This window comes from Ranitomeya imitator, chromosome 8, assembly GCF_032444005.1.
Source record: "Ranitomeya imitator isolate aRanImi1 chromosome 8, aRanImi1.pri, whole genome shotgun sequence".
NCBI lineage: Eukaryota > Metazoa > Chordata > Amphibia > Anura > Dendrobatidae > Ranitomeya > Ranitomeya imitator.
In genome coordinates this window covers 186,403,324-186,430,150 of record NC_091289.1, presented here as the reverse complement: position 1 = coordinate 186,430,150, position 26,827 = coordinate 186,403,324, and the positions used below count along the sequence as shown (strand labels likewise).

Below are 26,827 nucleotides of genomic sequence, written 5' to 3'. Positions count from 1 at the left end.
TACACATCAATGGCAGTGCTGTCAATATATTCTAAGAAGGGACAAAAAGACTTCGAAATAATGCCACCCCTTCACTCCTGCAATTGATCTAGAGGGGAGGGGGCTCATGGTCACACACCTCACTACTGATATGAATGACCAAGTATACATAGGGTTTAGCAGGTGGGATTGGAGGGCATGTGCCCAGATAGTGGACACACAAAATATGCAGTAGAGCAGGGGCAGATGTAACATTGGTGCAGCCTGGGAACCAACAGGAAAGGGGGCACATTTCTTCTAAAGCAGGTGGGATTGTGAATTATGATGAGCTATTCAACTACAAAGGGCCCATATACTGTTCTTGTAAAGGCAGTGGCGTCACTTGAAGATTGTGGACCCAAATGCAAAAGCTCCAATGGGGCCCCCAATTATTGCAAGTCTTTTATAGTAATGATCTTTTCATATGGTCCAAAAGGACCTTTTGGGCCCCTTAGAGCCCAGTGCCGGGGTGCGATTATAAGGCTACTTTCACACTTCCGTCGGTACGTGGGCAGCGGATGCAGTTTTTGAACGCATCCGCTGCCCATTGTGATGAGCGGGGAGGAAGGGGCGGAGTTTCGGCTGCACATGCGCGGTCGAAAATGGTGGACACGTCGCACAAAAAGTTACATTGAACTTTTTTTTATGCATCGCGTCCGCCAAAACACGACGGATCCGTCGCACGACGGATGCGACGTGTCCCCATCCGTCGCTAATACAAGTCTATGGGCAAAAAAACGCATCCTGCAAGCACATTTGCAGGATCCGTTTTTTTTGCCCATAACGACGGATTGTGACGGAGGAAAAAAGACGGAAGTGTGAAAGTAGCCTAAACGCTGCACCTATTATAGTTATCGGGGCCTTTTTCTGTCTGTGTCTGCCAGTGCAGTACTGTACTTACAAATAAGATAAGGTCAGAAAACAATCCTTGCCTCCGGTGTACAAAAAAAAAACATTTAAAAAAAAATTGCTGGTCATTGCTACAGTGACTCTGTGCTGTAGGTAAGGGGTTAATGAACAGATACAATGTAGCACAGGCTTTATACAACCCACAGATGCACAGTCTCAGTTTTCCACATTAACACCAAACTTCAGCTAAAGTCTCTGCCCCATGCAGAGCACAAGACCCCTCTGCACCCCCTCTCTAAGGAGACCCAGAAGTGGCCTGGAAACGCCTCCAATCCAGAATCCCAGCCGCCCATTGGCTGCCGCCCCCATCCATCATTCTTTCCTGCCGCAGGATTGGTCGGTGCTGATCTGTCTAGACACTTCCTTTGTGTCAGGGGGAGGGGAGCTCACATTCTACATTGTACAGTTCCCTCTTATTTATTTTTTTACTTTTTTTCTCCCCTCTCTCTGGCTGGGATAGAGCAGTCGCAAAATGTGCAGAGCTCAGCGTTTCTCTAAGCTAAGGAAAGGAAGCCCACCCTTCTCCTGGTGCAGGGAGGCTGCAGCACTTCACACATTGCTGCTATTATTCTGCACAATGTACATTTACTACTGACCCCAAAGTCACACTTAGCCCCCAATATCCCGTCCCCAATTCTCAACCTGCACCCACACAACACACAACATAGGAACTAATGCAATGCAAAAGAGAAACTAGTGCGGCCACGTACCATCGTCATGCACCGGAGCACACACAGTACGGGGGGCTTTAAGGGGCTCTGGAGCAGGGCAGCTTCATGACTGGCAAGCTTTAGGGCAATGGGGAAAGTTGCCCCTGGAGAAGTGGGCGCAGCAGAGGGCTGGGCATGGGCTCAGTCCATGGCTGTCACTGCTTCTTCCCCGGCGGGCGGGCGGGCACACTGTGGGGGGCTCCAGCAGCCTCTGCCCGGGGACCTGGGACACTTTGCACAAGTTGCAATCTCTCCGCCAGCTCCGTGTTTATTTCCGCAATTGCTACAATTTGCATAGTTTCCTCGCTCGGCCAATAGGAGAAGAGGAATGGCAGCTCTGGCCGGGGCAACGTTCTAAAGCCCCCGGTGCTAGGCCCGGCCGGGGGAGGAGGGAGCGCCTGCTGCAGACATCATTCATTTATTACTAGTTCACACATTCTGCTGGTGACCCGACCACAGCCAGGACCTGCACTGCACACGTCTGCTGGAGGCATGCTGGGACCTGTAGTTCTCGTGGTGCAATAGCCAGTGAGCACAGTCTTCTGTACTAAACCCAATACAAGTAGAGCCAGCATATGTATCTATTAATCCCTCAGTCTATTTATTATCTATTTATTTATTTTTACTTATACAGCGCCATTAATTCCACAGCGCTTTACAGACATTGTCATCTCTGTCCCCATTGGGGAACACAATCTATATTCCCTATCAGTATGTCTTTGAAGTGTTGGAGGACACCAGAAAACCCGGAGGAAACCCACCCAAAAAGGGGAGAACATACAAACTATGCATTAACCATCATTTATCATCTATCCATTATCTATTATCCATCATCTATCCCATATATATTATCTATCATCTACCATATTTCTATTAGATATCTATCATCTATCTATTATGTACCATCTATCTATTATCCATCATCTATCCCATATATATTATCTATCATCTATCCGTTTATCTATCTCTTATAATCTATGGTCTATCATCTATATCTTATCTAATATGAGAAAATATACAGCATTATCTATGTATCAATTCTATTTGATCATTCTATTATCTACCTATCACAAAGTAAAGGGTTGCAATAGATAGAAAAATTAAAAACTAATGCCGGTATATGGGAACTCAGTGCTGTAGTCACCAGGTTTTTGCTATGTAATTTGAGAGCAGACTGCTGCAGGATCAGAGACCCTGATTCCAGCGATGTATTGCTACAATTTGCATACTTTTCTCACTAGACCAATTGGAAGAGAATGGCAGCTCTGACTGGGGCAACGTTCTAAAGCCCCTGGGCTGTTCGCTGTCATTTTGATAAAATTACTTTTCTTTCTACTGTAGATCTACCAGTTCTCTGAATGCTGAGTTCTGTATAATCCCGCCCACACCATTGATTAGCAGATTACTGTGTACACTGTGCATAGGCAGAAAGCTGCCAATCAGTGGTGGGGGCAGGGTTACACAGGGTAGGAGAACTACACGGCACAAGACAACTATTCATCTTGTGATATTAAACACACAAAATGGAGTTCTATACACATGAAAATGTAAAAAATGCATAAGCTTTATTCAAAAATACAAAATACATCATAATACACATAAAAAATGAAAAAGACGAACTACCTAGTAAGGATATATGTAAAACCTCAGCACAACCTATATATATATATGTGTACTCACACCAAGACCTATAATACATACTGCTCTATAGAGGTCGTATACCATCCAGTTAGTACCTAACAACAATGTGTGTGCAGATCACTGGATGTGCATGTGCATCTGTATGCACTAATACTATGTCACAGTGACCAGCATACATAAAAAAGAGAGAGATAGAGCAAAATTACTGAGTGCAATATAGAGTTGTCTTACCCATGGTGGAGGGAAATAAAGTGCCGAGGTGCCAAATCAACCCCCCTGACGCGCGTTTCGCGTATGCTTGTTCACAAGAGGGAAATATTATGCACATCCAGTGATCTGCACACACATTGTTGTTAGGTACTAACTGGATGGTATACGACCTCTATAGAGCAGTATGTATTATAGGTCTTGGTGTGAGTACACATATATATATATAGGTTGTGCTGAGGTTTTACATATATCCTTACTAGGTAGTTCGTCTTTTTCATTTTTTATGTGTATTATGATGTATTTTGTATTTTTGAATCAAGCTTATGCATTTTTTACATTTTCATGTGTATAGAACTCCATTTTGTGTGTTTAATAGTATTGTAGGAGTATACACTCATTAGTCCTTTTTACATATGGGTTGAGACTTTCAGTCAATTAGACAGTAATTGGCTTTTTAGGGAACCCATGTTTTTCTCTGAGAGTTGTTATATATTCATCTTGTGATAATCTACTGATAAAATAGTGATTTTATTAAAACTACAATAAGCAGTCCAGTAAGTGACACATTGCTGGAATCAGGGCTTCTGCCCCTACATTTTTGCTGCTCTCAGATTACCTAGCAAAACCTGCTGACAGATTCCCTTTAAAGTTTACATCACTATCTGGTCTTTCTACCTAAGTAATATTGTTAGTGATGAGATTCAGCCATCATTAATTACACATTGTACAGATATTTGGGAGGTTCCTGATCATGATCTTATCTAAATATATTCTGATGTTTGCAGGTAATATGTGATTAATATGTAAAGCTCCCGATAGATTTATTGGGCAATCTCCTTCCAAGAACCATTGAAGTACACTGCAGTCAGCCCATCCCTAACATGGCTGATAACAGAGAATGATCATTCATTAACCCTAGAATGCGTAACCTGGACCACTTTTTGCAAACAATTATAAATTACAACGTTGTGCATTTTTCATATCTTACTTTGCAATTTGGAAATAAACTTGTAAACGTTTGAGTTCCTCCATAGATTTGCTCAAGGGCCTAAAATGCCCAGGTTATGTGAAAGTGTATATTTCAGACATCACGCACCATTTGTTTTAGGTTTGTCATGTAAATATGCACATATTAAATGGGTCGTCACAAGATCCGAACCGATCACTAATCCAGAGGATACGAGATAAGTGTCTGATTGGTGGGGATGTGACTGCTGGAACCCCCACCAATAATAACAATATTGGTTCCCAGTTAACCCATTATCTACCAATGTCCTTTTTTTGGGACGCCTAATCTTTAGCTTCTAGCAACTAAGATTTTGTAATTTTTATAATTAGGTCCAATTTCTTGTGTTGTGTTTGTAAAATGAATGTTTTCAAAATAGGAAATCGTGTCATTGTCATTTCTAATTGAATATTGGGACGCCCTTTTCTGAAAAATCCGTAATTTTAAAAATTTTAATTTGGCAAGTAATGGGTTAATAGATTGTCAGTGAAATTGCTCATTGGTCACTCCTTTCAAATGGGGTCTCTTGAGATGGGTGGGTGATAAGCTGTGACTTTGGGATAACCCCTTTAATACAATTTATTACCTCTGAATACTACGGAGCTATAAAAAAAAAAATCACCAAGAGAAGTCTATGATGTATGTCCACATGACACCTTGAGAAAAGTATAAGGCTTATAGATCAATAGCTGTGCCCCATTGGGCTCCAGTTGCCTCCCTACAGGTTGTATCATACAGAGTTTATAAATTAAGATAAGATGGTGGGAGGTCCGGGTCAGGATCCTAATCTCTGCCCAGAAGGGTAACACCTAGTGTCCCTGTCTCTGCAGGTACTGACCTGTATTATGCAGAACAGACACTGGTCTGAAGCTGCTCTATGTAATACTTCATGTCTCCTGTGGTGGCGCTGCAGGGAAATAAAATGCTTACTGCTGAGTTTCACTAGATTCCAACAGGGACTCGCTTGTCAGGAGACCCTTCAAACAAGTAGCAATTGTCCAAAGAGCTTCAAAGCGGGAGTCTGTGACATAGATCTTTGCATCGCCATGGGTGAAATTTGCACCGACCTCCGCAGCATAATGTTTTTCAAAAGGAACAAGCATCAGTCACCACGTGTGTCTTATAGTTTTATTTGGATAAAAAATAGCAGCTATGATACAACGCTTCCTCTGGCCTATATGTATCTGTAGCAAATTGACATTTTGCAGATTTCTAACTTGCAGTCCATGTCCATTTACACCGCAGATAGTTTATTGAGATTTCCTAAAATGTCATGTACTACCAGGGCTGCCATCAGGGCATTCCTGCCCTGACTGGCGTATGGGGCCCGGTGGGCAGAGGGGGCCCGCATCGGGCCCCGTCTCATCTACGCACTGGGCCCCCCCTACAGGCGCTGCGGCACGCTATTGACGTGCGGGCCCACGCCCGCATGTCAATAGTTAACAGCCGCCAGCCAATCAGAGGCTGGCAGCTGACTTGAGCCGCAGCGCGCACTTCGCCGGTGTCTGACGTCATTGTCAGCCGCCGGCGAGTGCGCGCTTCACCTGCGTGGAGGGAGTGAGCTGCACCCGCCGCAAGAGCGCGGCCAGGTAAGAACTCATGTTTTTGGGGTTTTTTTTGAGAGCGGCGATCCAGGGGGCCCCGGGGCACAATGCTGGACACGCTGGGGCAGAGATGCTGGACACGCTGGGGCAGAGATGCTGGACACGCTGGGGCAGAGATGCTGGACACGCTGGGGCAGAGATGCTGGACACGCTGGGGCAGAAATGCTGGACACGCTGGGGGCAGAATGGAGATACGGGCATGATTGAAGACATGGGGCAGAATGAAAGACATGGGGGCATGATTGGAGACATTGGGGGCAGAATTGGAGACATCATGCAGGATCGTGGGGCAGGATGGAGACGGATGGGGAGATCATATGTGGCAGGATGGGGAGATCATATGGGGCAGAATGAATACTCATGAGGGCAGGATGGGAGAACATATGGCTGGAGCCAGGAATGAGACACACGAGGGCCAGGATGAGGAATATTATTACCATAGGGGCTAATTAAGGGATATTATTACTGCAGTGATGTATTTATTTTATTTTTTTAGTATGCGGTTTTAAATGGGGGGGGGCGGTCCTGTTACTGTGTAGAGTGATACTATGTCGCCTTTCTTTCTTCATGTAGTGTAATGTAGAAGTTGGGAAAAATTAAGTAATGTGTTCTGCAAGCAGAGCTCGAGATAACTGTGTTATTTCCTGCAGAGACAAGTCCTGGCTGGAAGAAGTGACGGTGGTCTCTGCTGGATGAAAGTTGAAAGATGAAGAACTTCACCTAGAGACGTCACTGATGAGTCAGTGTGTTACCTATACACTGACACTATACACTGTATACTATATACAGAGGTCCTGTGTACAATGTCACCAGTGATCACTGTATTACCTATACATTATATACAGAGCTCCTGTGTATAATATTACCACTGATCACTGTATTACCTGTACACAGACACTGCATACTAAGTACAATCTCCTGTGTATAATGGCACTTATGGTGATGGTATTGTGTTGTTTTTTTATTACTGATCAGTATTGTAGTATTGAGTCACTTTGTGGTGGTAATATGAGGTCTGGCCATGGTGTTGTGGTATTTGTCCCTTGTATGTGATATTATTCGGTCACTGGTGGTAATATGTGGTCTGGTCATGGTGCGGTGGTATTTGTCCCTTGTATGTGCTAGTTGGTCACTATGTGGTAATAATATGGTGTCTGGTCATGGTGTTGTGGTATTTGTTCCTTGTATGTGATGTTTTTCGATCACTGTGGCGGTAATATGTGGTCTTGACATGGTGTAGCGGTATTTGTTCCTTGTATGTGGTATTATTGGTCATTTTTAAATTGAAAAAATAAAAATATACCTGAATTGTATTGCATATTTTAACAAATATTTAGTAGGTTACAGTAGAGTAGGGCCCGGCCAAATGTGTCTACCGTGTTATGGTGGCGGCTTAAAAAATCTTTTGGCCAAAACAAAAGCTGCCGGCTATATGTGTGATCTGGTGATGGGAACTGTTAATGTGTGATAGGTGAGAAGTGGAGTTTTTCCAAGAGAGAGAGGTGGGACTGTGGACAGTTTGAGGGGTGGAGCGTGGAGGCAGGGCTGGGGTGGAGCCTGGGCAGAGTCTCAAGGGGGCCCCGAAAAATTTGCCAGTATGGGGCCCCGAAATTTCTAGTGGCAGCCCTGTGTACTACGCTTTTATTATATAGGATGCACCCTACTATTTCTTATGGGACACTTGAGAAATACACCACACAGCCAGCACCCCGAGAAAACTAGTGTAACTGCATTCTTGCTCCCCATAAGGTTGTTACTTATAAGGCCATGTTCACACGGTCAGTATTTGACATCAGTATTTCTAAGGCTAGGTTCACATTGCGTTAGTGGGTATCCGCTAACGGAATCAGTTACATAGCGCCACTAACGCAATTTAAAGGATCCGTTAGTGCACCCATTGACCGCAATGTTTGTAACGCACCCCTAACGCATGCCATTTTTGGTATGCGTTAGCTATGTTCCGTTATTTTGTGACGGACCTCGAACGTTGCTTGCAGCGTTTTTGGGTCCGTTCTCGCTAGCGCAGATCGGGCATCTGCGCTAAACGCGATCCCTTTTTGGACATTGCGTTAACGCAGTCCGTTAGCGTATGGGCTAAACGGACTGCACTAACGCAATGTGAACCTAGCCTTAGCCAAAACCAGGAGTGGAAAGGTCAGAGGAAAAGCAATAATAGAAACATATGCACCACTTCTACATTTTTCACCCACTCCTGATTTTGGCTTACAAATACTGGGGTAAAAAAAACTCACCAAATACTGAATGTGTGCATGTGGCCTAAGTTGTGGGCTCCTTAATCCGCAGGACAGAGGACGTTCTCCCGGACACATCAGGGCTCCGGAGTTGCTGTAAGATCAGCATTGTGCTGCTCTGGACTCTTTCCCTCATCAGGGACCTTTGTGCTATTACAGATTAGTTTGTTTTAAGGCATAAATATGGATTAATCATTGTGAAGATCAAACCTCAGTTAAATAAACTCTGCTGTGATTCAGTAAATTAGAGGGAGTGAAAGTTTGGCTCGGGCAGGCACAATGACTAACTGACGAATTGGCAGAAAACCACACAGACACCCAGCAAAAGTCTGCTCCAGCCTGTACATAGTCACCGACAGGAGCACGGTCACCGCGGAGCTCGGGGAAGACTTCTCACTTCTGTCAGGAACTTAGCAAAACTGAATAAGAATATATACAGGAGATTAAAAGTCAAAATTAATTAATTGGTTAAGATATATTTACTGAAACAATCTGCAAATATAAACCTGGGATAGATAGATAGATAGATAGATAGATAGATAGATAGATAGATAGATAGATAGATAGATAGATAGATAGATAGATAGATAGATAGATAGAGGTGTACCTATAGTGGGTGCAGGGACTTGTCAAACCTTGGCCCTGGAGCCCTAAGGGTATGTGCACATGTAGAATGGTCCACTGCGGATTTTTCCGCAGCGGATTTGATAAATCCGCATTGAAAAACCGCTGCGGTATTTACTGCGGATTTATCGCGTTTTCTATGGCGGATTCCGCTGCGGATTTACATCTGCGGTTTTCTATTGGAGCAGATGTAAAAAAAACGCTGCGGATTCCGCACAAAGAATTGACATGCTGCGGAAAATAAAACGCTGCGTTTCCGCGCGTTTTTTTCCGCAGCATGGGCACAGCGTTTTTTGTTTCCCATAGGTTTACATTGTACTGTAAACTCATGAGAAACTGCTGCGGATCTGCAGCAAAATCCGCTTCTTGTGCACATACCCTAAAGGTCTCTATGGCCCATATGAGAAGACCAATACTACACATGAAGTATTTCTGCATATCTTGGCATGAAAAATGCAGCGTAAAATACATGTTTTTTTCCCCGCTGACTAGTTAGGTGAAATCTGCAGCTAAAACACTGAAAGGATCAACATGCTGCAGATTTAAATCTTCTCCAAATCTGCAAGTCAAAAGTAAGGGTACCGTCACACTATACGATTTACCAACGATCACGACCAGCAATACGACCTGGCCGTGATCGTTGGTAAGTCGTAGTGTGGTCGCTGGAGAGCGGTCACACAGACAGCTCTCCAGCGACCAATGATGCCGAGGTCCCCGGGTAACCAGGGTAAACATCGGGTTACTAAGCGCAGGACCGCGCTTAGTAACCCGATGTTTACCCTGGTTACCAGCGTAAAAAAAAACAAACAGTACATACTTACATTCCGGTGTCTGTCCCTTGCCGTCTGCTTCCCGCACTCACTGACTGCCGGCCGTAAAGGGAAAGCAGAGCACAGCGGTGACGTCACCGCTGTGCTCTGCTTTCACTTTACGGCCGGCAGTCACAGTGCGGGAAGCAGACGGCAAGGGACCTGACGGACACCGGAATGTAAGTATGTACTGTTTGTTTTTTTTTACATTTACGCTGGTAACCAGGGTAAACATCGGGTTACTAAGCGCGGTCCTGCGCTTAGTAACCCGATGTTTAACCTGGTTACAAGCGAACGCATCGCTAGATCGGTGTCACACACGCCGATCTAGCGATGACAGCGGGAGATCCAGCGACGAAAGAATGTTCCAAACGATCTGCTACGACGTACGATTCTCAGCAGGATCCCTGATCGCTGCTGCGTGTCAGACACAGCGATATCGTAACGATATCGCTGGAACGTCACGAATCGTACCGTCGTAGCGATCAAAATGGCACTGTGTGACGGTACCCTAAGCAACGTATGCATGAGACTTCAGGATTCTTATTCTCTTTGCTGGCATCAGGAAACACTTCAGGTTTTGTGACAAATCTGTGCAGAAAAAACATGCAACAAAAATGCAACGTGTGCACAGAGCCTTAAAGATCCATTGTAATTGGGGGACCTTGATGGTGATTTTGCATTGCAGCCCGTAAGTTTGAGCCAGTTATAGAAATTAGACAAATATAGGAGATAGATTTGATAATGTAAGATACTTTGTGATAGATAAGAGATAGATAGAAGATATTTACAGTAAATCTGTCTGTTACAAAACTGTAAAAAAAAAATGTACGTGCATATACATAGCAGAGCTGAATTGTCATTTTTGACTTTTTTGGAGTAACATAGTTTGTGCATCCAAACAATGCTTTGGTGTAAGCAAAAGCAAGTAGGTTACTGGTTATTTGTAAATAATTGTAACTTTTGAAGTCAAACTACAAATCTACATCCCCTTCCCAGGCCAAGAGATTACCATGTACTTGCATCTATAATGTATCAGATACGACATGCTGTTAGCTGTCTATATTTATTGCACTTATATTAAAGCGTGGCTATTATTTTTTTACATTATTCTGATCATACGTTTTGCACAAGTTCTGTTCAGGCCTTGAACTTATAATTCCAGCACATGTGATAAAAGTTCCCTAAATTTGACTGATCACCAAGTATAATATGAACAGACGAAACACAAGAGGAACAAAGTTTTAAATGTCATTTTATTGATCTTTGGATTCTGTGCTTTTACCAGAGGAAAAAAAAAAAAATACTGTCCTTTAGCTAGTGAAAGAGCTGCTTTATATGTGATACAATCCGAGGGAGAATTAGATTAATTAGGCTACACTCCCATAATGACCTTTTGGTGATTTTTTTTATATTGGATATTTTTGGCACCATTTCTGCACCCATCTTAGCACCATTACTTGCTTTTTTTTCTCTCAAAAATACACAGCATAAAAAACTTTCCAAAAACTCCCATTGCGGAATGTAGCCTAGGAGTTGATATACCAGAATAGATGGTGCTTTGAATGTTATGTATGTATGAAGAAATATATCAAAATATATTTTTACCACTGCGATAAGTATAAAGATGTACTAGAAAACTTATGTAATAGGACTGCTACAATTGGTGCAGATGTAGAATAAATCAGTTCGATCAAAGACTATAGAAACAAGCCACTCACCCTGATCCCCAATTATATATGCTGAGACCTCAACCTCACTGGACACACACTGAGTCAAAGGAGACCTGTCCTGGGTGGTCCCCCATATTAGTGCAGGGATTGAGACCCCGAGCACTGAAATGTTAGACTATGATAGTAAAAGGTACAATGTCAGTTTCGACAGTATATATATATATATATATATTGACAGGGAACAGACTACATTGGAATTCTTTGTAGAATTCCCAGTGTTACTTTTCACATATTAAAAAATGTAACAAGATACATATACATAAATATGTACAATACTATGGTCTTCAACAACCTAATACAACTACATATGTAGCAGAGCTGAATTTGTTTATTATTGCACAACAGATAATTGGACCTGCCTGGTGGAACATAAGACATTGCAGACAGATTTGGAGCTATTGCACAGTGATCTCATCAGTTCTGCTATATATAGAATATTTATATATGTATACAATGATAGCATTAGAGCAGCTCTCTGACCACTGACTCCGGGCACAGATAACTTCTCCTGCCATCATTGTCTCCCTGGGACTCCAGTTCTCAGTCTCTGTAATTACTGAATTAATCGTTACAATTAAGGCAAAGCCCTGATCGACCTCTCTGGAAGCCCCCGAGCCCCAGCTCTGCCTGTCCTGTGTGTGCCCAGTGCCAGGGGCAGGCAGTGACTGGCAGCGCTCACCTTGCAGGATACTTTATAACTAGATTATTATAAGCAGGATCCACAGCAGTGCTGGAGGCTGCAGATAACACGGAGGTTTCCCTACACGTCCCAGGCAGCTTCACAAGTGGATGGGTCCCTTGTGCAGCAGGATCCGGGCATCAGGTGCACAGCAGCCGGTGACACCGGGCTACACAGCAGCACTTTTGTCTCTGAAGCTCGCTCAGCTCTGCTACATCCTGCCTTGGTGTACAGCTGCGCGCACTATAGGGCAGTCAGGTTCTTAGCTCGGTGCAATGATCCAGGGGCGTTTCAGTGAGCAGCTTGGAGAGGGATGTGAGTGGAGTGAGTCACTGCCAGGCAGGGCAAGGGCACAGGCGAAACCCAGAGAGCAAGAGCAGCCTCTATGGACAAAGCTGCAGCATACACACACAGCTCATCATCATCTGCCCCGGCCGGGACTGCGCAGAGCAGCCACCACCCAACTGTGCTCAGACCTCTCCTGCCAGAGGGCGCTGCACCCTGCACTCACACAAGATGGCCACAGAGCTGCTGCCTGCACCTCTACCTGCACTGCACCCCTCTCTACCTGCACCCCTTCTCTACCCCCACACCTATCTACCTGCACCTCTATCTACCCCCACCTCTCTCAACCCCCACACCTATCTACCTGCACCCCTCTCTACCCCCACACCTATCTACCTGCACCTCAATCTACCTGCACTGCACCCCGCTCTACCCGCACCTCTCTCTACCCCCACCTCTATCTACCTGCACCTCAATCTACCTGCACCCCTCTCTGCCTGCACCCCTCTCTGCCTGCACCCCTCTCTGCCCCCACCTCTATCTACCTGCACCTCAATCTACCTGCACCCCTCTCTGCCTGCACCTCAATCTACCTGCACTGCACCCCTCTCTGCCCCCACCTCTATCTACCTGCACCCCTCTCTGCCTGCACCCCTCTCTGCCTGCACCCCTCTCTGCCCCCACCTCTATCTACCTGCACCTCAATCTACCTGCACCCCTCTCTACCTGCACTCCTCTCTACCCCCACACCTATCTACCTGCACCTCTATCTACCTGCACTGCACCCCTCTCTACCCGCACCTCTCTCTACCCCCACACCTATCTACCTGCACCTCTATCTACCTGCTCTTCTCTCTAAGGCTATGTGCACACGTTCTGGTTTTTTCGCGTTTTTTTTTCACTTTTTGTGTGGTAAAAACGCTATAAAAACTCATTAAAAACGCATACATTATGCATCCTATCATTTAGAATGCATTCTGCATGTTTTGTGCACATGATGCGTTTTTTTCCCGCAAAAAAACGCATCGCGGTAAAAAAAGCAGCATGTTCATTAATTTTGCGGATTTTCTGCGTTTTTCCCGCTATTCTATGCATTTGGGAAAAACGCACAAAAAACGCACCAAAAACACATGAAAAAATGCAAAAAAAAAAAAACGCATGCGGATGTCTGGCAGAAATGTCCGTTTTTTGTCAGGAAAATTTCTGCAAGAAATCCTGACGTGTGCACATACCCTAAGGCTATGTGCACACGTTGCGGATTAGGCTTAGGAATTTCTGGTGCGGATTCTGCCTCTTCTCGCAGAAAACGCACCTGCGGATTTGTCGCTTTTTTTGTGCGTTTTTGCTGTGGTTTACTTGCGGATTGGCTGCGTTTTTTACCCCTGCAGTTTTCTATAATGGAATGGGTACAAAAACGCTGAAGATTCACAGAAAAGAAGTGACATGCTACTGCTTTTAAACCGCAGCGTTTCCACAGCAGATTTTCCGCAAAGTGTGCACAGCATTTTTTTTTCATTGATTTACATTTTACTGTAAATCAATTGCGGATCTGCAGCGTTTCTGCACCGCAAAAAACGCGGATCCGCAGAGAATCCGCAACGTGTGCACATACCCTAACTTGCACATTTCTCTGCCACCAAACCTCTCAACCTGCACCTCTCTCTCTCTGCTGTATCCCTCTCTCTGCTGCACCTCTCAGATCTGCACCTTTCTCTACCCCCACACCTATCTACCTGCACCTCTATCTACCTGCACTTCTTTCTCAAACCTGCACCTCTATCTGCACCTCTCTCTCAAACTTGCACCATTCTCTGTCGCCACACCTCTCTACCTGCACCTCTATCTCTGCTGCATCCCTCTCTCTGCTGCCACACCTTTCTGCGTGCACCTCTGTCTCTGCTGCATACCTCTCTCTGCTGCCACACCTTTCTGCATGCACCTCTGTCTCTGCTGAACCTCTCTCTCAGGGTATGTGCACACGTCAGGATTTCTTGCAGAAATTTTCCTGACAAAAACCGGACATCTCTGCCGGAAATCCGCGTGCGATTTTGACGCATTTTTTGTGCGTTTTTTCCAAATGCATAGAATAGCGGGAAAAACACAGAAAATCCGCAAAATTAATGACCATGCTGCTTTTTTTTACCGCAATGCGTTTTTTTTTGCGGAAAAAAACGCATCATGTGCACAAAACATGCAGAATGCATTCTAAATGATAAGATGCATAATGTATGCGTTTTTAATGAGTTTTTATACCCTCAGACCTGCACCTTTCTCAGCCCCCACACCTATCTACCTGCACCCATCACTCTGCCTGCACCCCTCTTTCTCCTCTTGCTTTCACCCTGTCTCTCTGCCTGCAACTCTCTCCTTTCTCTTGCACTCTGTCTCTCTGTATCCACCTCTCTCTTTGGCTGCCGTCACACGATCAGTATTTGGTCAGTATTTTACATCAGCATTTGTAGCCAAAACCAGGAGTGGGTGATAAATGCAGAAGTGGTGCATATGTTTCAATTATACTTTTCCTCTAATTGTTCCACTCCTGGTTTTGGCTACAAATACTGATGTAAAATACTGACCAAATACTGCTAGTGTGACGGCAGCCTTTGTTTGCACCCTGCTTTTTTTTAATGCACCCTGTAAGTCCTGGCTTCTCCAAAAAACTATGTTTGCATTTTCTGAGTATAATCTAATAGTAATATAAAATGGAACAGACATTCATTAGTGTTACTCTGTAGTGAGCAGTCACTATGATACTTCCACTGGATAATAGGAATATCATAGTAACATAGTAACATAGTAACATAGTTAGTAAGGCCGAAAAAAGACATTTGTCCATCCAGTTCAGCCTATATTCCATCATAATAAATCCCCAGATCTACGTCCTTCTACAGAACCTAATTGTATGATACAATATTGTTCTGCTCCAGGAAGAGATCCAGGCCTCTCTTGAACCCCTCGACTGAGTTCGCCATCACCACCTCCTCAGGCAAGCAATTCCAGATTCTCACTGCCCTAACAGTAAAGAATCCTCTTCTATGTTGGTGGAAAAACCTTCTCTCCTCCAGACGCAAAGAATGCCCCCTTGTGCCCGTCACCTTCCTTGGTATAAACAGATCCTCAGCGAGATATTTGTATTGTCCCCTTATATACTTATACATGGTTATTAGATCGCCCCTCAGTCGTCTTTTTTCTAGACTAAATAATCCTAATTTCGCTAATCTATCTGGGTATTGTAGTTCTCCCATCCCCTTTATTAATTTTGTTGCCCTCCTTTGTACTCTCTCTAGTTCCATTATATCCTTCCTGAGCACCGGTGCCCAAAACTGGACACAGTACTCCATGTGCGGTCTAACTAGGGATTTGTACAGAGGCAGTATAATGCTCTCATCATGTGTATCCAGACCTCTTTTAATGCACCCCATGATCCTATTTGCCTTGGCAGCTGCTGCCTGGCACTGGCTGCTCCAGGTAAGTTTATCATTAACTAGGATCCCCAAGTCCTTCTCCCTGTCAGATTTACCCAGTGGTTTCCCGTTCAGTGTGTAATGGGAATATCAGTTGTACATAAATCCAGGGAATTCTAATATTTTACTATTTATAGAGTTGCCTGTAAAAAAATAAACATCTGACCAAGATAAGTTTTAACCAAGTATAATTTACTTCTACATTTACTGGATAGTTGTCATGTCAGGGTAGAAGATCAGTCATCATCGGGGGAGGGGCTTCAGTCAATCAGAAGGTGGAGCTTCAGTCATTATCAGGAGAGGGGCTTCAGTCATTATCAGGGGAGGGGCCTCGGTCATTATCAGGAGAGGGGCTTCAGTCATTATCAGGGGTGGAGCTTCAGTCATCAGGGGTGGAGCTTCAGTCATTATCAGGGGTGGAGCGTCAGTCATTATTGGGGGTGGAGCGTCAGTCATTATCAGGGGTGGAACTTCAGTCATCAGGGGTGGAGCGTCAGTCATTATCAGGGGTGGAGCTTCAGTCATTATTAGGGGTGGGGCTTCAGTCATCAGGGGTGGGGCTTCAGTCATTATCAGGGGTGGAGCTTCAGTCATTATCAGGGATGGAGCATCAGTCATTATCAGGGGTGGAGCTTCAGTCATTATCAGGGGTGGAGCTTCAGTCATTATCAGGGGTGGAGCGTCAGTCATTATCAGGGGTGGAGCTTCAGTCATTATCAGGGGTGGAGCTTCAGTCATTATCGGGGTGGAGCTTCAGTCATTATCAGGGGTTGAGCATCAGTCATTATCAGGGGTGGAGCGTCAGTCATTATCAGGGCTGAAACTTCAGTCATCAGGGGTGGAGCTTCAGTCATTATCAGGGGTGGAGCATCAGTCATTATCAGGGGTGGAGCTTCAGTCATTATCAGGGGTGGAGCATCAGTCATTATCAGGGGTGGAGCGTCAGTCATTATCAGGGGTGGAGCTTCAGTCATTATCAGGGGTGGAGCTTCAGTCATTATCAGGGGTGGAGCGTCAGTCATTATCAGGGGTGGAGCTTCAGTCATTATCAGGGGTGGAGCGTCAGTCATTATCAGGGGTGGAGCTTCAGTCATTATCAGGGGTGGAGGATCAGTCATTATCAGGGGTGGAGCGTCAGTCATTATCAGGGGTGGAGCTTCAGTCATTATCGGGGGTGGAGCGTCAGTCATTATCAGGGGTGGAGCTTCAGTCATTATCAGGGGTGGAGCTTCAGTCATTATCAGGGGTGGAGCGTCAGTCATTATCAGGGGTGGAGCGTCAGTCATTATCAGGGATGGAGCTTCAGTCATTATCAGGGGTGGAGCATCAGTCATTATCAGGGGTGGAGCGTCAGTCATTATCAGGGGTGGAGCATCAGTCATTATCAGGGGTGGAGCTTCAGTCATTATCAGGGGTGGAGGATCAGTCATTATCAGGGGTGGAGCGTCAGTCATTATCAGGGGTGGAGCGTCAGTCATTATCAGGGGTGGAGCGTCAGTCATTATCAGGGGTGGAGCGTCAGTCATTATCAGGGGAGGAGCGTCAGTCATTATCAGGGGTGGAGCTTCAGTCATTATCGGGGTGGAGCTTCAGTCATTATCAGGGGTGGAGCGTCAGTCATTATCAGGGGTGGAGCTTCAGTCATTATCGGGGTGGAGCTTTAGTCATTATCAGGGGTGGAGCGTCAGTCATTATCAGGGGTGGAGCTTCAGTCATTATCGGGGTGGAGCTTCAGTCATTATCAGGGGTGGAGCGTCAGTCATTATCAGGGGTGGAGCGTCAGTCATTATCAGGGGTGGAGCTTCAGTCATTATCAGGGGTGGAGCTTCAGTCATTATCGGGGTGGAGCTTCAGTCATTATCAGGAGGTAACATTAATGCTGGATTTCTCTCTAGTTCCATATAATATAATTTTGCATAAAATATTTTCATGATAATATTGTCAACACATTGAATGTCAGTGATGGATCCACTACTGATAATCCACATCGTGTGTAACCAGTCATTACATCGAGCATTAATCTAACAGGTGTCAGACATGTGACTGCTCTCCAGCCTGGATCCATCAGTGACACACACTGCTATTAGTGATCAATGATCTCTGCAGGAGCTGCGATCTCCCTATCACACAAGCTTCTCATCAGTCTGTATATAATAACCCGACAATGCGGCATCACAGAGAAGGAACACAAGTACAAGGGTCAGCATTACTAATAGTTTTTTTTTTTAAACTTTATTGTGATTATTTACAGTGATGTTTATATCAGTCGATCTGGGATTATTATAGGAGACTAGAAGTCAATGAGATAAATGTCAGGGGAGAACACAGACAGGTAAAATAATAATAATACTATTAATAATAATATAAATAATAGATCTAATATAATACAATAAAGTGTAATTGATACTGTATAAAATAATAATACCAATAATAAGAAATGCTTAAACATAGCTATGAATAAATATGAATACAAATCATGATTAAAAATCTATTATTGCTATTATTATTATTATTATATAGCTATAAATAATGATGACTATAATATTTACAAACAATAATTAAAACAAATCAAAGATGGTTATTGCAATAATAAGTAATTAAATAAAACAAATAAAGATATAACAAATACAAATAAGATCTAATAATTACTGATATAATCCAATTGAAATAGTTTATAGTCCCTATATCAATTAATCTAACATTCTTTTGATGCACTAAAAGCAGCAAGCTTACTATGGAGGAAATCATTATTACCTGCCTGCATTATTTATATGTAATGGCAATTTTCTTATCATCTATGATGACATCATACAATATTATTAGATAATATTATGGTTCTATCACTTCTGCTACAAATTCGGGTCTTGTTCTCAGACTCTTTAGAAGAAATGTGAACGAACAGAACGAATCAAAACCATAAAATGCTGACGAATATTTGGGGAAAGGTTTCATGACTTGTTTCCTGTGAATATCGAGGCTATTTTTTTTTCTATTTTCGGAGTCTGCAGGATTGAGACATTATATCAGTGTACATGCTGCGAGGACAGAATAATTATGAAGACACGTTAAAAAACACTAAAAAAGGTCAGGAATGTATTTTAAAGTGCAAAGTAAATGTGGCAGTTACAAATACTGCAAGGGCTCCAATGTTAGGGGTAGTAGTATGTAAGATACTGTCAGTTATAACCTGAAAGATACTTTACAGTTAAGAGCAAAGATAAAGTATATATATATAGCAGAGGACATGTAGTTTATAAATAAATAGTAATTACATATATATATATATATATATATATATATATATATATATATATACATATACATACACACACATACATACATACATACACACACAAAAACACTGCAAGGGCTCCAATGCTGGGGTAGTAGTACTCCAATGCTGGGGTAGTAGTAGTGTAATATAACATGATTAAAAAATAATAATAATAATATATACATATACATATATATATATATATATATATATATTAATCTTTATGTTAAATCTTAACCATGGTATGTACTACTACCCCCAGCATGTGTCCTTACAGTGTTTGTCAGCACTTGGTAATCACATGGAGGTGGGACACATGATTGATGGATTTGTCCTTTTGGACACTGGATCTGTTTCACTGTGGAGGATTTTGCTGAGTGAGCAGCAGATGACCCAACAATTCAGACAGTGGGACAGTAAAATCAGCAAACTCTCTGGCCTCTGGGTCACAGTTCTGGACTGGTCAGGGAAAAAACGACAATGGCAAAGTAATGTAAGGTAGAAATGTGCAGTGTGACTAGTGCAGAAATGCCTCCTCAAAGAGACAAATCCAGGCATAAAAAGACCCAGAGGTATAAATAAGTGGTAACATGGAGAAGAGAGAAGACAGGAGAGATAGAACCAGAACCATCACTGACAACCTCTGTGAGAGAAGAGCAGCTCTGCAGCACAAACTACTGCTCTAACAAGTGAAAGACTGTGCAGACTAAATTGGGGTTAGAAACGTTGTCAGCAGTTACCCTCCTTATAGTTTTTGTAGACTAAGTGCATTCCATCCAGGGCTTTATCTGGTTTATACTTTTTTTTTTAGAGGATTTGGAATCTTATAGGAGCCATATTTGTATTTATTTATTTATTTAATTGCATCTATGTTTGTCACTGGTGGACACAGAAAGAAAAGTGCTCCTGTGCAAAAATCTATGGGCCCTTCACAGTCCAATAGCTCCTCATCATAATGCACATTTCTCCCTGCTTTGGAGGTGGCAGTGGCCCTTGCAGCTTCACAGATTGCACCATGGATATGTAGAAGGAAGATGAGGGTTATAATCGCTCCCAACAGAATCAGATTCAGCCAAGAACAAACATTGCAAAACTGAGGCTATAGTGCATTTTTTATCTTTTTTTTTTTTAATAAAGTCTAATTGCAAAAATGATAAATAGCAAGAAAAAAATAGTAATTTGCCCCTGAAGGTGCCCATATCCTTTAATATTTATGATGGAATCAATCAGTTTTTTGGTACAGTTTTTCTTGCATTTTTTTGAGCATTGTGTGGGTTAAAAAGAAATGAGAAATAAAAATGAAGGACTCAGAAGTCTCTTTCCACAGTGGATTTGGATCACAAAACTACATCAAAATCATCACAAAAATCTGCAGGTGTAATTCCAGCCCTATGGTGCATCCTCAGGACAGACTATAAAATAAATAACTGATAGGTGCGAGTCTAGGAGAACAGTATCCAGTGATCCCCATCTACATCCAGAAAAGTGAATGAAAATATTGCTTTATTTCACACTGTCCTGAAGATTGACATCTATGCAGACAATAAAGGGCCCAAATCAGGAACAGTATATGTCCTTCTGCTCTTCAATATCCAATCACAGAACACAACTTTTTTTTTTCTTCTCCACATCCCAGAAAGTTGGATCACACTATGGTCAAGCCGTTAATAAAACTCTGATCAGAGCGTGTTTTGCATAATTGTGCAGATTTTCTCAAACGAGCACATCTTCCCCAGAGTATATGGGAGCAATGGAAAAAGCCCATGCCAAAATATGGTGAATAGGAGTATGTTATGTGGATATACAATACAATTCTAAGATAACAATACCTAAATTATGGAATACAACTTGTCTCTAGTTGGGAGTTATTGTCCTGGACAATCACTAGTTAACCTTAGATAGAACTGCATTTATCAGACTTGTCTTCCAGTCTCTGAATGGACATCAGCAGCAAGAGTGACACCTACAGGTGGGATTTATACTGCAAGCTCTTCATATCAGACAATAAATAAACAAAAGGTTTTAACAAAGTTTCTTCTGGTTTATGTAATTTAATATATGTGGAAAGAAAGAGTAAAGTTTTCCATGAAATTCTTATGTTCTTAAGAGAACATGTTTCTCCATGGATCTGCGACCTACAACCTTCTTTCATTCTACATGTTCCATTGGGAGAGATTTGGGATTCTTACATGAGGCCCCATTCACAAGGGGCGATTAATTTATATATCATTCATGTCCTCGAATTGTGGCTATGACTGGTTCTGTTTGCAGCTCTGTGCACTTGTCTTCATAGCAAATTGCCTGCATTAACATGCACTAGTCTGGTCCATGAATTGCACCAAACTACTCGCCTCTGGCCCACCTAATTCTGCAGGATCAACCTCCATTGATCTATGTGTATAGGCACCTCGAAGCTTTATCCTATAATAGATGCTCTGCTGACCTTGGGGGTCTGGCCTGGTGTTACCCATCCCCCCAGTTTTACCTTTTTTTTATCAATGATGGTAACTTTTTTTTCTCCACTTAAAACCATTTTTAACTCCCAAATACATTTTTTATACATTTCCCAGGACTACCTGTTAGAAAAAAAAAAACCTTTTTCTGCAAATGCAAATGCACCACAGTTCCCAATATACTGAAATACAATGGGGGAAACGTCATTGCAACATTACAAAAAGCGCGGTAAAGAAGTCACAAGTTATGGAACACACCACAGTTTCACACTGTTTTTCTGATACACTGACTGATAAGAGTGCTCCCAATTTGTATCTGTCCCCCCCCCCCTAATAAATCTGGTGCCTCTTATTCCAGTGTAATGATGTCTAAAGTTTGTCGTATAAAAGGTTGTTCTTACTAAATTCCACTCAAAACTTGTCATCTATTAGATATTTTTCAAGAACTTTTATATATCAAAAGATGTAGTAGTCATGGCAACCAGAATGAAAACCCTCTGTTCTTTGCACTGCAGGCTGCATCTAGGAAACTGGAAATAAGATTTATATTACAAAAGGACAGCTGTAATAATAGTATGAAATGATGCCACCCTGCGGAGACCTTAGTAACAAAGTGTAACCTTCTCAAAAACCTGCAGGTTTCTTTCTCCCCAACCAAAAATATTCATGATCCTCCCAAAGAAAGTAACTTCCAAACTTCACTGGAACAGCAGCTAAAAAGTTTTCCGTGTAGGTCAGCGCCAACGTGTGCATTCATTAGTGTCAGATATCTGTAGGTGCCATGTAATAGGAAGAGCGCAGGGACCGTCCCCAAACCAGTTAATGAAAAATTCAACTTTTAACACAAGTTTTAAGAGGAGGCCAAATTTTTGGCTATCCCATAGTTTGTGGACTCGGCATGAACTGGCATCCAAGCAATGAAGGCCCTTGGCCAGGAGCATGACTATGATAGGTGCAGGGGTTGCAATTTCACCCAAGCCACAGAGCATAAGGGGGGCACAAAAGGTTCCTTTGACCCATATGAAAAGACCACTACTAGTGATGAGCAAGTATACTTGTTGCTCGGGTTTTCCAGAACACGCTTGGGTGACCTCCGAGTATTTATGAGCGCTTGAAGATTTAGTTTTCATCATGGCAGCTGAATGATTTACAGCTACTAGCCAGGCTGAGTACATGTGGGGATTCCCTAGCAACCAGGCAACGCCCACATGTACTCAGCCTGGCTAGTAGCTGTAAATCATTGAGCTGCGGTGATGGAAACAAAATCTCCGAACACTAACAAATACTCGGAGATCATCCGAGCGTGCTTTGGAAAACCCGAGCAACGAGTATACTCTCTCACCACTAATAAAGATCTGTCATAATTGGGGACCCTATTGGAGGTTTTGCATCGGTGTCCACAAGCTGCAAGTTTCATCACTGCCATTGGCCCTGTATTAGTGACAATGATGTTCACCATTGTCGCCTATTAAGCTGTGGCTTTACCATTGGGTCTACAAGAAATTCCATAGTGCCCATCTGGTCAGTCTGCCCTGTCTATGGGCCATATCTACACCAAAATATTTGCTACATGGGACTATTTTGTGCAAAAAAAAAAAATTTGCTAAATTTGCTGTTCTCTGTAATGCAAGGGCTCCGCAGGGTGACCCACGAGTTGTGCTAAACTCACGAGATATGTGACACGTGCCCGTATATATAAGATCATTAGTGGATCTATAAAAAAAATGGATAATGAGCCAGGAGTTATGTCTATTCACTGGCAGACACGGGCCCCTGTGCGAGAACAGTATATGGGCCCTTTGCAGTCCAATAGTTCTGCAAGGATTTGCTGATTTGGAGGGGGTAGTGGCCAACTTATTCAATTGGCCCCTGTAAGGCTGCACCAATGATATATTCGCCTCTGCCTCTATCTCCTGTGTTACCAGTGTGGGGTTTAGAAACTTTCCTAAAACTCTTACCCTTATGCTGACTGCAGCCACTAGAGGGCGTTGTGGAAAGAAGAATATAAATCATGTGTATGTGCTGCTGGCTGACTGTGGGCACCAGCAATGGGCAGCAAGCAGCTGCTTCAGATCAGCCATGCTTCAGACCACAAGGATAATTCATTGCAGGCTTCCCTCCCAGCAGCTTTTCAGTGCACATAGAGGGACAGAGAAGTGAATGCATTTTTCTGAGTATTGACATCCAGGTCTCCTCTTCCTGTTCCTCAGGTCTTCCCCTCCGCACAATATTTGGATTATTACTGTAATTATACCGGGGGCATTAATTGTCCAATGTAAATGCAGTAATTAGGATGGGAGGACCCGTCTATTGGAAGACATGCACCTGTCACGGATCATTCAGAGCTGTGCTGTATTAATCGCCGCACGGCGCTGAACTGCTGGGAACCAGATGGTAAAAACAATGATACATGGAACAAGGGGCAGAATGATGATAATTGTGGTACAGTGGCAGCGTCCTGCGAGCAAGCATGGGAAAATGTCTCTGAGACTCGGCCGGCTGCTGAACTACAGCTCCCAGCATGACCAATAAGCGCTGAAAGTAATATGTCGCACAATTAATGGTTTGTTACAATTGTATCCAGTCTAGACACATAGTCTCCGCTTCATCAGTGTGTTTTCTGCAGATTTGGAGTGAATATCTCTCAATCAGTGACTTTTTAATGTGCGACATTTCATCAATCAACTTACGCCTTTTTTCAAGTTGTCTTTTGTCATTTAGTTTTCTGATATTTGCATCAACGTAAATTTCCCAGATGTTGGAGACAGATTTATGAAATGCAACTTTAAAAAAAAAAAAGAAGTCACAAAATTCAGCCCAGCTATACTCCAGTCCCCTCTCCCCCGGAGGGATTTTATTTTGGGCTTTGCGCAGAATTAAATAGATTTTGTGCACTATTTTGATGAATTTAGTACAAAATACGTACGCTACTCACCTGGTAGCAGTGTTTTTTCAGGAGCCATGACAGCACAACGAGAGAGGGGATCCGCCCTTCAGGGACAGGAAACCTCAGACATAAAAGGGCGGCACCTCACTCACCCGCCAGTTGGTTTACAGAGTATGAAAGGACCTTCTAGGTTAGTAGCACGTAAACAATATTAATATATGGTACAATTCACCCAGTGAATAAACTTAGGAATTTTTCTAAAGGAAGTGTTGAACCCATAAACAAAGAGGGTAGGGAATATAAGGGTGCTGTCATGGCTCCTGAAAAAACACTGCTACCAGGTGAGTAGCGTACGTATTTATTCAGTCGCCATGACAGCACAACGAGAGACTTTCAGAGAAGTGAAAAAGTGACTAGGGAGGGATAATAGCTTCCAGCACCCTTCTCCCAAACGTGAGGTCGGAGGAGCCACCTAGATCTAATCTATAGTGTCTAAGAAAGGTGGATGGAGAAGACCATGTGGCCGCCTTACAGATGTCCTCAATCGATACTTCTGCTCTCTCAGCCCAGGATGTGGCTACCGCACGAGTGGAGTGTGCCTTTATACCTTCTGGAATTTCCACGCCACCTGCGGTATAAGCAAGAGATATCGCCTCCCTAATCCATCTGGCTAGGGTATTTTTTGATACTCTAAGTCCCTTCCTAACCCCCTGGTAGGATAAAAATAAAGCGTGGTCTTTTTTCCAGGTGTCTGTTACCGAAATGTATTTGAGAAGGCACCTACGTACGTCCAAACAATGAAATCTCTGCTCCTTATTGTTAGAGGGATTAGGACAAAATGAAGGTAGGATCACCTCCTGGGATCTATGAAATTTTGAGGCAACCTTTGGAAGATAAAGAGGGTCAGGCCTCATCACCACTCTATCTTCCAAAAATTGCATATATGGACGTTGCCTGGATAATGCCTGAAGATCACTAACCCTTCTTGCCGATGTAAGGGCAACTAAGAGGGCTGTTTTGACCGACAGGATCTTGATTGGAACAGAGTCAATAGGCTCGAACGGAGCTTGTGTTAGAGCCGAGAGCACAAGATTTAGATCCCATGGCACTATCTTTTGTTTACCAACCGGCCTGGATCTGGTGACCGCTTTGAAAAACCTTGTTATCCAGTGATTACTGGCTATGTTGGAATTATATAGTGCCCCTAGAGCTGAAACCTGAACTCTAAGGGTGCTGGTGGCTAAGCCTAACTCTAGGCCCTTCTGTAAAAATTCTAGGATTTGAGCAATATCAGGTTTTTGATTGATTTGTGCTCCTGAACTTGATAGGAACTTCCTCCATACCCTAACATAAATGCTAGTCGTGGAGGCTTTCCTACTTTTAAGTAGAGTATTTACAAGATTTTGGGAGAATCCCTTTCCTTTCAGAAGTGACCTCTCAAGTTCCATGCTGTCAGGTGCAAGTTGGTTACTCGTGGATGCAAGACTGGACCCTGGGAAAGGAGGTCCGGTAATTCTGGGAGGATCCATGGCTGGGAAATGGACATGCTTCTCAACCATGGGAACCATGACCTTCTGGGCCAGAACGGGGCTATTAAAATCACTCGGGCTCCGTCTTCCCGAATTTTCCTCAGAACTATAGGAATGAGATTCAGAGGAGGGAAAGCGTAGGCGAGACTGAAATTCCAGGGGATCAGAAGAGCGTCGACTGCGTACGGGTTGTCCCTTGGGTCTAGGGAACAGAATTGATGGAGTTTCTTGTTTCCTCGACTGGCAAACAGATCTATCTCTGGACATCCCCACAACCGTACGATCTGATTGAAGACAGCCGGTTTTAGAGACCAGTCCCCTTGTTTGAGCTCGTTGCGGCTTAAGTAATCGGCCATGGTATTTAGATTTCCCTTTATATGAAGGGCCGTAAGGGAGAGCAGGTGATTTTCGGCCATCTGAAAAATATGATTTGTAACGTTCATTAATGACCTAGACCGTGTACCTCCTTGGTGGTTCACATAAGCAACGGTCACCTGGTTGTCAGAGAGTAGTCTAACATGTCTACCCTGCAGAGGTATAAGGAACCTATCTAAGGCGCGTTCCACCGCCATCAATTCCTTCAAATTGGAGGACGTGTCTCGCTCCGATTGGGACCACAGACCCTGAATGTAATTGTCTTCCCAGTGTGCCCCCCAACCCGTGGGGCTAGCATCAGTTGTTATCACCCGTGTTATCTGATTTGTCCAAGGTACACCTCTACGAAGATTAGGGATGTGCGT

General features: G+C 43.4%; 1 protein-coding gene across 5 annotated transcripts in view; it reads right to left on the bottom strand.

The window, feature by feature from the left end:
- The window catches only part of NFIA (nuclear factor I A), a 500,144-nt gene that overhangs the window by 322,681 nt on the left and 150,636 nt on the right, over positions 1-26,827 (bottom strand). For 2 of the 5 annotated variants that reach the window (XM_069738151.1, XM_069738159.1), the window contains exon 1: positions 1,638-1,907. The exons of 2 other annotated variants lie outside the window; for them this stretch is intronic. In XM_069738151.1, coding sequence (XP_069594252.1) covers positions 1,638-1,646 — 9 coding nt within the window. In that variant the 5' untranslated portion in view covers positions 1,647-1,907. Of the gene's footprint in view, positions 1-1,637; positions 1,908-26,827 lie in introns of those variants that run through there. One more of the 5 variants, XM_069738161.1, reaches the window with a different exon arrangement.